General features: G+C 38.0%; 1 protein-coding gene across 2 annotated transcripts in view; it reads left to right on the top strand.

Annotated features, from left to right (window-relative positions):
* CERKL (ceramide kinase like) overlaps nt 1-11706 on the top strand; it is a 57573-nt gene that overhangs the window by 824 nt on the left and 45043 nt on the right. Inside the window, exon 1 of one of the 2 annotated variants that reach the window (XM_026853179.1) lies at nt 5924-5978. The exons of the other annotated variant lie outside the window; for it this stretch is intronic. Within the exon in view, the coding sequence (XP_026708980.1) occupies nt 5939-5978 (40 nt within the window). The 5' untranslated portion in view covers nt 5924-5938. Of the gene's footprint in view, nt 1-5923; nt 5979-11706 lie in introns of those variants that run through there. 2 annotated transcript variants of the gene reach the window in all.

Below are 11706 nucleotides of genomic sequence, written 5' to 3'. Positions count from 1 at the left end.
GCTGCGAGGGGGGCAGCTACGGCTGGGGCCTCTCCGGGCAGGGCGCTGGGAGCCGCCTTAAAACGGAATTACCGTCAGCGCGGTAAAGCCGTGCTGACAGGCGTGTCTCTTCCCGTCAAGGTTGCGCTGGTGATTAAAAAAAGCAGAACAAGTTGTTCATAAGGGCAAGGAGTGTCTCGTACCTGAACCAACTCTTCCCTGGCAAGAGCCTTTACTTCTTGGCAGGTGATACAAAAAAGGATGAGATGTAAGAGGTGGTGGTTTTATGGCCTCAGAGCCCCAGGCAGAAAGAACCGTAAGAGGATTTGATTTTGTTTCTGCTGCAGCAACTTTTCTCAGCTTACTCTCTTTGACAGGCACGTAAACTAGAGTGGGTATAGGTGGGCATGGTTCTGAGATGTGCCTGAGTCTTGTGATGAGGCTTTTGTGGCAGGTTGTCCTTGCTCCGTGCTTTTCCGATAAAGCAACATGCTGTGAGAAAGTGCTGTTGCAAAAGGATTTGATCAAGTGAAACAAATCATACACAGAATTTATGGAAGAAAAGGAACGTTCCTTAAACTAACCTAGTCCTTTTTCTCCTAGAAACTGTGAAAACATGAACTTACTTTCAAAGCTGCATACACACTCTTAAAAGTGCTTGCTTACAGCAGTGACCTCCCCATGCTTATGTGAAGGAGAAATTGAAGTTTCATTCAGGAATGCAGAGTTTCCAGGCGGCATTGCTGCCTTCTGGTATGGCATGGTTAGCTTGTCCAGGCCTAAAATTTACACCTTCATATGGGGACAATCCAACAGCCATAAACCCAGCGTACAGTGTTTCTTCCACATATCAGGTTTTGTTATGTTATGATCATCTGTTCCTCTTCAGGGCAGTCTGTCTGCTGCAGAGGCTGGAGGAAGCCTGTGATTCCAGTGGTGCTGCTGCAGAGGAATGCTCAGATGCTCACAGCTGAAGTCGTTATGCTTCATTTCATACAACCATGTTGGGATACCAGAGCTCCTGAAATCAAACTGATATGGTGCCATGCACAGCTATTATCTTATCCTCCAAATAGTGTAACCATGTTCACACGGTGTTCTGCTCAGACTTAGATACCTGCTTTTCAGCAGAACCGTTGAGTTCTGATGATGGCCCCGCTGATGTGCATACAGTCCTTTCTCTCGTGGAGCCGGCCTGGGTGCCTTAATAATGCTGTTACACAATGCTGTAGCCTCCTTCCGTCCCCTTTGGGATTAACTACAGGTCTCTCTATGTATGATCTGAAGTGTGGTTTATTAATTATTTAGTTCTGTGTGCAATGCTCTAATTTGATTGCCACTTTATGTTCTGGCTACTTTTAATGTAGCTTGAATTGCCATATATCAGGAACTAGGGACCATGATTATCTTTTAATTGTCACCAGTGAAAGATTTGAAGGTACAGACAGGAAGAATGAATTTTGGTGTCTATTGCTCCATGCTCCCGGGGATGGGAATATATTCTGGGTTTGATTGGCCTGTTGGTTTGGTGGTTTTGTTGTTGTTGTTGTTTGTTTGTTGTTTGGGTTCCCCCCCCCCCCCTCCCCCCCCCCCCCGGGAAAAATCCACCCCCTAAGTTGCTACTTTGTGTAAGATTTTGTCATCCTTAAATGGCTCGTACAGACATCAGGAGCTTTTCTGTCTTAGTTCCTGCGAGGTAATAAAGTATTCAGTGCTTAAAGTCAGTCATATTTCAGATGTCAGAACTTTCTTGTGGAAAGCAGCACCGACAAGTTGGCATCGATTATATTAGGATTTGGGTGTTTATTGCACATGTATTAAATGTCGATGCTCCTTTGTCTCTGACAATTTGGTTTTGTACTATGTAGCATTGAACTGCTGAATATTTTGGTTTCTGAGAAGCTTTTAATGTCCTACTTCTTTACTAGCTTCAGCAGAACGGGCAGTGGTGTCTCCCAAATGCTGCTTTTTTCTTGAAGCCAGTGGTAGTCTATGAGTTTTTACTATAGGATTTCCAAATTCTTCAACGTTGAGTACTGACATTGAAGATAAAGGGATTTTCAGTTCCTCTGTTGGTATAGATGCTACCTCTGTCACTTGCGGCTGTTCCAGGCTCTCTGTGAGAATGAAATAATCTTAAAAAAAAACCTATTAGGTAGTTTCTGAGACTCTTCTATCCTTCTGGCTACATTGTGATGGGAACACACCAGTCTACCTGAGCAGCGTTCACAAGGATACATGTGACTCCTTCCTTCGGGCCAGCGTGGCTCTACATGTGCCTGCCTGTGACTGTAGATGAGCTGAGTAGGAGCTGAAAATTGCACAGTGTAGGGGTTATTGCCCTCTCAGGGATGAATCCAAAAAAAGTCTTGTCTGCTTTTCCTTCCATCTTGGATACAGTATGTCAGGATGGTTTTACCTCTGCAGTTGCAGAGGTCAAATACGGATTTTGGAGCTTGAATGTTTTTTCTCTCCTACATTCTTGGATCCCAGTAGCAACTACCCTGGGGTGTTGAACAGTCTGAGTCAGTGTAAGAGAGGTACAGCAGTGCAGTGCTCAGGTGGAGCTGTCAGTAGCTACAGAGAATGATCAGTGGCTGTCTGGGCAAGTCTTTTCCCCTGGCATTTGGCTTAAGCATACTTTCTTCAAACCAAAAGCTTCATAGTTTGTCTTAGGTCAGGCCTTCATGCTATGCCAGTGATGCTAAATGTCTCCTGCTTGGACTCATTTGTAGTAATTCTCCCTGTTTTAGGAAAAGACCTTACTTCTATGTCAGTCACTCGAGCTGTCAAGTCAGAGAACTACCAGGTGGTTGCTTTCTCCCCTTTCCCCAAACCTCCCATCCCCAGTAGTTTCCTCAATGTATTCCTGTCTTGCTGAAGTTGTTTGCCATACTCAGTTCTGTGGTTTCCATCATATGTTCTTACATGTGGTAGCTCGTGTAGCCTTGGCTCCTTCAGCTTCTACATAGAACTCAAAACTCCAGCTTCAAGTTCCCAAGCTGTGCCTGGGCTTGATCATGTCACGCTCATGCATGTGTAGTTCTGCCCCACCGCAGTGGTTCTGTGGAGCTTTTGGCGGTGTGATTATCAGGCAGACTTCCTTCTTTACGCTCTCTTTGATTTCTGCAGCTTCTGTCTTCTAGAGGTTTCTGGCTACCTGTGCTCACTGAGGATTTTTGATGTCTTCCTTTGTTGTTCGCTCTCCAGATCTTATAGTAAGCTCCCAACCTCTTCCCTCTCAAACAAGCATGATCCATTATGAATTTTGTGTGTTCTCTATTATAACGAGGCTTTGGGCAGAAGTAAGGCTTGGGCAGGCAACTGTATGTGGAGACTGAAGGAATGAATGGGTCAAGTGGGAACGTGGGCAGTGCGAGGTGTGGCTCGGCTGCTCCCTCTGAAATGCTGCGATTACAGCCTGGGTCTGCAGCGCCACTGAGCTTTTTCTTCCCACTGGACAGAGCCAGATACCCTCTGACCCATATCTGGTTGCTTCCTTTTAACAGTGCAGTGGGCATTACAATAAGAAGTAGAGCTCACAGTCAGCAGTTACTAGTGGTTTTTTCTAGCTTCTTTCTATGTGGTTTTCCTCTGCTATAATCACGGAAATTAAGAGAAAACCCAAGGCTTTCTCTCTCTCTCTCTTAATAATCCGAACCCAACCTTGTAGAGCTTCTAATTTTGGATGCTGCTTCAAAACCATAGCAGAGAACACTATCTTAAGTACAGATGTGAATATTATATGTGATGTTTAGAAGTTCCCAGAGGACAATAAGCATGACTGAATGATGGAAAAAAATAATGTTTTACATTTAAGGACAAATGTTCAGAGAGGATTTTTTTTTTTTTTCTGGTGCAGCTGAAGTTTAAAAACTAATGAAGTGTAGGGGGTTAGCAGCAGTGGCTGTAGGAATCACTTGTATTTTAGAACAGTTTCAGTACAAATAGTGATAATTCAGTCATCTTTATGCTGTTCTTCCAATATGGCTTGTTTTGTGTTTTTGAAGGAGAACTTTAATCCTGGTATTTCTTTAAAGCCTTCAGTATCTTTTTAAAGATTGCCACAGAATTTCCCAATTTACAATAACTGCAGTTTTTCAGCATATTTCTGTCAGGAAATGGGACAAGACTAGCACTCACTTAGTGTTTTACTGACATGTGAAGTCCGGGGGGTTTTGATCATTATGAAAAACTTTGTAAGTGTAATTTCTTGTGTGTGTAGTGTGTCTGACTGAAGGATATATGAAGTTGTCTCAGACTGACAGAGTGTAGGCTGAACTGGGTATTTGGATAGCAATAATAATCATTTGGATAAATCTTGTTTTTTTAATGTAAGTAATTGAACATAATATTCCAAGTTAATTGACCGATAAGAAAGTAAGATCTCTGGAGCAATACAGAGGTTAATGTATTATTGAATATATATTTTCATAATGAAATAAAAAAGATCAATATGTTGTTTAAGTATATTATTCTTATATAGTATACTATAGTTCCTGTTGATATTAATCTAAAATATAGATTTATAAATATTCTACATAAGTGCCGCAATACACTGATGTATTTCAACAGTGAAAGAGTTAGCAATAAAGGACTTAAAATTAATTCCGAGTGCATAGTGGCCTGCTGCCAAGGCTATTTAGCAACAGATGTGGCTGAAATAGATACCAATAGTCTGTTTGGGATCTCTAAAGTAAGACATCTGTCAGTCTATCGGTCAGTCAGGAATAATGGAAATGGGAACTGGCTGTTACAAAATCTGCATTACTGAAGTTCCACGTTGGTCAAATTCAAAGCTTTTGATTCTATTTCTGATGTGCAGAGAACATAATTCGTCCATGTGGCTTATCTATTGCCCAAATAGGAAAACTATTTTTAAGGAAAAGACATAAAATAAATAATATGAGGCGTAATTGAGAGTGAGATGTACATGTATCACATCAATATATGGCTTTAAGATGTAAACTGAAGGAAGAAAGCATGCAGTTTTAAACTATCCCTTGGTGTCTAAACTTGACTCTTAAATCTTTTTCAAGGAAGTCCATAAAATTAATGTCTTTTAGATAAATGCTGCATGAAACTGTGAAAGAATTTAGGACTTTACAACTTTTTGTGAAAAACTATGAATATTTAAGGAAATGCGCTATGCTATTTAAAGATCTCAAAATTTGGTCTTTATTTCAGGTGACTTTTAGCCATAATGTCCTGATTCTCTGGGTGGCTTTTACTTTTTATCAGCAAATCAGTTCCTGGCTAATTTTTTGTGGAACAGTTTACGTTTTTTTCATGTTTTCTGGTGTTTTTCTTGTATTTCACATGTTTATGCACCTCTCTGCTTGTGTTGAAAGGGATTAAGGTATCCTGGGTGTTTGATAGTGTCTTTTGTATGTGCTTTAATTCTCTACCTCCAAAGAGAGAGATCAGATATTTAAATCTTTGTTCCAGAAAATAGATCTTGCAAATTGTATTTTAGAGTGTTTGGGTTTGCGTATATGTTAAGTTGCGCAAGCATTAGCTGGATTCTGAAGATACATGAATTTGAAATAACAGTATTTATTTAGCTTTCACATTAAGTGTTCTTCATGGCCTTTTCTTTTTGATGCAAAACTGTTTCTATTGATGATGTGGTTTGTGTTATCTTAAAGCTGTTGTAGGCCATAAACCAGCAAGATTTAACTTGCCTGAAGGTGATGGGGTTTGGTTTTGTGGTTGTTTGGGTTTTTTTTTCCCTTTGTTTCTCCTGTTGTGCTATGTAATAACTAGGCTTTGCCATGTACTGTTATTATAGATAAGGCGATGCTCTGCTTTATTCACCTCCTCTGGCTGGCAAGTGAGGGACAGTGGCTGGCTGGGTGCTTGGCGTGTTATGCATCATCAGGCAGTTGGCACACCAGTAACAAGCCAGATGTAGCTGGTGCTGGTTTTTGGCTGCTGAGCAGGCCAATTGAAGAAAGATATGTTGGAATCAAGGAGCGATCAAGAATACTGTGGTGGGGGTGAGCTGATATGTTAAGGGAGTGTAAGGGTTTTGGTGAAGTGCCATATGGGTGTGGGAAGGATTTGTGGGTACTGTGGAGAGGGGTATTAGTGAACGGAGGGGAAACTAAAGCCGTTGCTGGGCAGATAGACATACGGGGTGGTGCTGTAGTGCTTGAGGTATGTGTGGTACAGGGTAAGGAAGATACTGGAAAGTCAGGGGAGACATAAGGTGATGAGGTAAAGAGAGATAGTATGCAAGTTTGTTATTCGACTGCCTTAATTTTCCTGTTCATAGAAAAATTGCCAAGTCTTGACTATGCTTTCTGTGCAAAGGTGTGCAAGAGTAAATGAATGGTCTCATATAGCATGATGGAAAGAATCCAAATGTGTATACTAAAAAAAATTTGATATGATAATCAATCTTTGATGTCTGTGCTAGTGCTATTTTCATGTCTGTGATAGTGCTATAGAGCTGAGTCCCTTCTTCAGTGTAGATTACTGTTCTTTTTTAATCACTGAGTATGCAGTCAAATCCCTTATCTAAGTATAAATCTTGTATCTCAGTTTCTGAATCATCCTGTTCCTCATTCTTTGAGAAACTACTGGGGTTTTTTCTTCCTCTTTCATATTCTAGATGCTGTTGTAATCTTTTCGTGGTTGTCATTTTACTGTATCATCCCGAAATCTGTATCCCTCCACTATGCACCTCTATATCTTTTATGTTGTGTCTAATGTTGCCAATTTACCTTGATTTTTGAGTGTAGTTTATTGGAAAATATGTGGTTTCATTCAAGCAATCGGTTATGTTTAGAAGTCCAAGAAACTACATAATTCCTGGTTTTTATTTTATTTTTTTTTTCCTTGTAATGGCTACAGCAAACAAATGCAAAATCTGATGAGTAGCTTGGCCATTCAGAGTCTGAGACTACTATCTACATTCTTTGTCTGCAGCTGTTTCTCTCCTTGGGCTGTGTGTAGATGTGGTTCTGCAGCACCTTGTGTGGGATAGTTGTGGGGGTCCTGGTGCCTAATGTAGTCTTCTGTTATGGTAAATCCATACAAGCTTGCTTCCATAGTTGTAACTGTTCATGGTAATAAATGGGTTAGAATTCAGAATATGATGTTCTTTTGCATTTTCTTATTTTGTATCTTGGCAAAAGACATACTCAGATTAAGGGATTTCTATATTTTATAGTTACAAAATAAAAATAAAGCAGGAAAGTCTGTCATCTGCTCTGGTGGGAGTCAAAATAAACAAAACTTAGATAAACATTTTTTCTTTCATTGTAGATATCTTATTTGTTAACTGTGTATATTATAAAAGCAGCAGGTAAATAATAGATGTTACAGTTATGCAAAACCCAAACAAATCAGGTATTAGATAGAAGGAATCCCTTTTTGTTTGCTTTTTCGTTTAGGTATGGCCAACTATATTATGCATTGCCTTTAGATGGAAATTTTTACTTCCATACACATAGTACTCTTAAAAATATTTTTATCCTTCTTAGACCATTTATGAAAAAGCCTAAATGGCTGAAAATCTGAGAACAGAGACCTGAAGAATTGAGAAGTCTTTGTGACCGTTAGTGGGTCATGGAACTAATGTTTTCCTTAAAGGAAATCAGTGGTCTTGGGTTTTATGACTTATGTTGTGACAGTATGTGCAGACAAAAAACCATAATGTGTTGAGTATCTGATACATGTATTACCATATTGCCATAAGGAACTGCTATTATGTTAGACACCAACTGATTTTGTGATAGTGTTGGATTTCTCTCACATATGCTTATGTTTTTGTACAGATGATCCTTTAGGAACATCTGCTAGTTTTGTGGTGGTATCTGCTGTTTCCTTTCAAAATTTGACCTTTTTGTCATTTACTACTGGGACTGCTATAGAATTGCATTATACTAAGATCCTTTTCTAAGTTGATTCCTGTCTCATAGACGTTAATTGTCAATTTTTTGAGTTACTTGTGTTTCACCGTTGTCTGACGTACTACAGAATTGAGTGCAACTGTAAAGTTAATAGATTAACCTTTTAAAATACAATTTAATGTGTTGGTGTTTTTTTTTAACTGCTAGCTTGAAATAAGCAACTAGAACTTCCTCCTTCCAACTGTTTAGATGGTCTCAAAAATACTTGCATCTACAGACTAAATGTGAGGATGGTATTTCTCAAACTATTTAATCAGGGAAGAAGTTTTGGAACTCCCTTCTTGCTGTTAATAAATTTATTTCCCCTTTATTTGGAGTATATTTCCCCTTTATTTGGAGTGCAGATAGTATCCTTTGAACAGTGATACCTGTTTAGAATCACATCTTTAAGTGTAGCTGAATAAGTGAAAATGCATGCCCGATTGAAATTCAGTTGTGTAATGTGGGACTCCAACTGGCAAGGAAGTCATGACTCTGTAAATGCAACCAAAAAAATGGGTTCTTAGCATGTTGGGAACTTCTTGGATGAATTACCAAGACGTAATATCATCTCTTTCACATATAGATGTTGTCTGGGTAACTAGATTTTATGCAGTTACAATGAAGAGTTAAAGACATCTCTAGTTCCTATTTCTGCACTCTGGCTAAGCATAGAAATCTTTTTTGTAGGACTTCAGATTTTACTATCAAAATGTTTTGCTGTGGCCTGCAGGAAAACATGGTATGTTGATTTTTTTGTAATTTGGAAAAGTGGCTAATTATTTTGTTTCCAACATAAGATGGAAGAGGTATACTTGTATAAAAATAGTAGTTACTTTCACATAATACTGTTCATGGTTTTAAAAGTTTAATGTGTATTTAAGCAGCATGAGACTTAATATTTTGAAAAATAATTGGGCTTCTGGTATTTCTTTAGCTTAATTTCTTAAGTGTTCTCAACTAGTTCTACCTTTTTACTCCAAACTGTATTAATTCCAAAGGTGATTTTGAAATTAAAAGTAATTGACTTCATATTTTTCAGTGACAATGCCACTACAGGAAAAAAACAGTTCATTTATTTAAAAATGAGTTTGTGACTTTCTTGTCACATGAACACTGATTTTTGTTTTTATCAGCGTGAAGATTAAAAATGCACTTTGGAATGAGAACATTTTGCTTCCTATAAGGTCTCAAGGTAACTGTTTTCCTATTCTGTTTCCTTATGGAGCCATAACGCACCCTTCCTCCCTCTTGCTGCCTCCCACCCCCTCCTCCCCCTGCCAGGTAAGTTCAGTGGAGCAACAAGAAATGTCCCACAAACCTGTAAGTTTTATGATACTAGAACTGCCAATATTACCAGGTCTTCTGTGGAGAAGAATCAGTCAGCTGTGTTGCACACAACATCCCAATTCCCATTATTTAGGTACCATTATCAGAAGTGGCTCGTTTATGGTGTAAAACACTATTAGCTGAGTTTATCTTTCAGGAATGAGTTTGGTGCTTGGAGATGAGTGCATTTGTTTGAAGCCTTAAGCTGTATTTTATCTTTATCATGCTTGTAAGCGTGACCGTAGTGTAGTGATTGAGAGGGTGCATCTGATTTTATTCCTTCCCCAAATTTTCCTAGTTTGTTCCTTTTTAAGATTAAAGAATATCCTCAGTTTATTCTTCAGTGGATGGATATTTGATAAAGGAATTTCTTTTTGGTCTGATTTATGTTTGTTGTTTTAGCTGAATATTGTAAAATATTTCAGCACAGTGTCTATTGTAAATGCCAAATATTGAATGTTATTTTATGAATGTTAGAGATTAAATAAAAGAAAAACACAGCACAGAACTCATGTCAAGCTCTTTATTGTGTATCTATCAATAACAACATAAGTCTTAGCATCTTTGAGTTTGATGCAATAAATACATAAACCCTTAAATTGCAAAACTAAGAAAATGCCTCAGACCACACTTAATTTGGAGGGTTTGTAATATGATTGTAAGCCAGAGCGTGTAGAATGACTGTAAGCCACAGTGCTTGATTTTTGTAAAATTGATGCTCAGAAACCAGAGTAAATCACAAATTATTAAATTATTCCAGGATATCTTGTATAAGAATTAGAAAATATTTTCCAGACCACCATTGGCTTTATTTTACAAGGAATGATTATTTTTCTGTACTGGTAGTATGGAAGCTGCTAATTTCTCTTGGTCTGTCAAGTGGTAACAGACACAGATAAATATTTGCTTAAAAAAAAAGGTGTTTTAAATAAAAATTGAAGGCTTGAATTTTCATGTGAGCCTTGATATATGGCAGTCTTTCTGTAAGAGATTTGATGAAAGAAAATTTTTCTTCTGTTTAAGATCTGGTGCAACTTCCTCCCTCCCCTGGCTTCTTATTTAGTTATAGATGTAGGAATATATTAAATCTCTGAGGAAACAAAAAAACAAGTACAGTAACTTGGTTTACCTCACAGTTCTTTAATCTAACATGTGGCTGTTTCTTGCCTATGTGTTGCAATTTTAAACAAATGGTCAGTTCATGAACAGAATTCATTGCCAAACTCTGAGTTTTCTGGATTTTGTCTATTTAAGCTATGTAAGATAGTAGTTACTTAGATGCTTTTCAGTACAGAGTAGTTTTCGGTTTATTTGAACTGTGACAATATATCTCTTCTGTCAGTCCATACACTTAAGTGAATATAGGAAAGCATGCTTTGTGGAGCTCAGAAAATGCAAAGCAACAGATGTTATGTACTGCACAATTATACGTTTCCTGGAAACAGATCTTTACACAGTGCAGACAGTCTTGGAAAAACAAAATTTGACATACAAATGAGCAAGTTAGGGGTAACAACAATACTTATGACTAAATATAACGTTGTTTTGCAGATACTGAGTTTCAGTAATTAAATGCTCATCATTCTACTAAATCCTTCTATTTGACAGATCTTTAAAAATCATATTTTTCTGTATCGTTTTAGTACAGTACAGAATAAGTATTCTCACTTCAAAATAATGTTGTAGGAAAATGGCTTTTAAAAACAGCCTGTTATTCTAACAAGTAAAAATTCTTCTAAATAAATTGCTAAAAGTAAATAGAAAAAAATTTCAAGATAACTTGCTGGCTTTCTGTGTGAAAACAGCACATCTCTGGCTGGCTGATCTGTTGACTGTTCTGAAGATGGTTCAAAATGAGATTGCTCCTGTCCAGGTCCTCTCCCTGGTAGTGTTCGTTGCAGGGCCTTTTGGAGACTGGTCAAACAGCTCTGTCAAGAAAGGTCCTGAATGATTTTATACTTGGATGGTTTTGGGCTTCCCAAAGGCCTGCTCTGTCACATCTATGTAGTGTAACTTGGGGTGAGGTGATTAGTTAGGGAGCAAAATTATCATAGCATCATACCACTAGCAGTTAGATGGCTACAGATGGTGGTAACTCATGTCGATGTCAAACTTGGAACAGATTTATGGTTTCATTTAGTAAATTCTGCAGTTGACACATTTCAGGGTAAACCTAAATATATTGATATGTTACAATAATCAGGAGAAGATTGTATATAGATGTCTATTTTTAACTCACTACTATTTTTATTAAAGGAAAAAGAATGCTTCTGAATATTACATGTGAAATGTAATGTTTCTTGGGTCACCTGACTGCAACACACACATTAAACAAGGCTGTGATTAAAATAAGAATATCCTCCAGATACTTTTCTGTTCCATAGATCTTTTGTGATGGAGGAGTAGTAATAACTGTCATTGCTTTAGCAAACAATGCTTAGCAGAAGAAAAGAGTACTTGATAAATGTTTGTAGTTTGGTTTTGTTTGCCACTTAAAAAG

Source organism: Athene cunicularia, assembly GCF_003259725.1.
Source record: "Athene cunicularia isolate RWA chromosome 7 unlocalized genomic scaffold, athCun1 chr7_part2, whole genome shotgun sequence".
Taxonomy (NCBI): Eukaryota; Metazoa; Chordata; class Aves; order Strigiformes; family Strigidae; genus Athene; species Athene cunicularia.
This window is presented reverse-complemented; position numbering and strand designations above follow the sequence as displayed.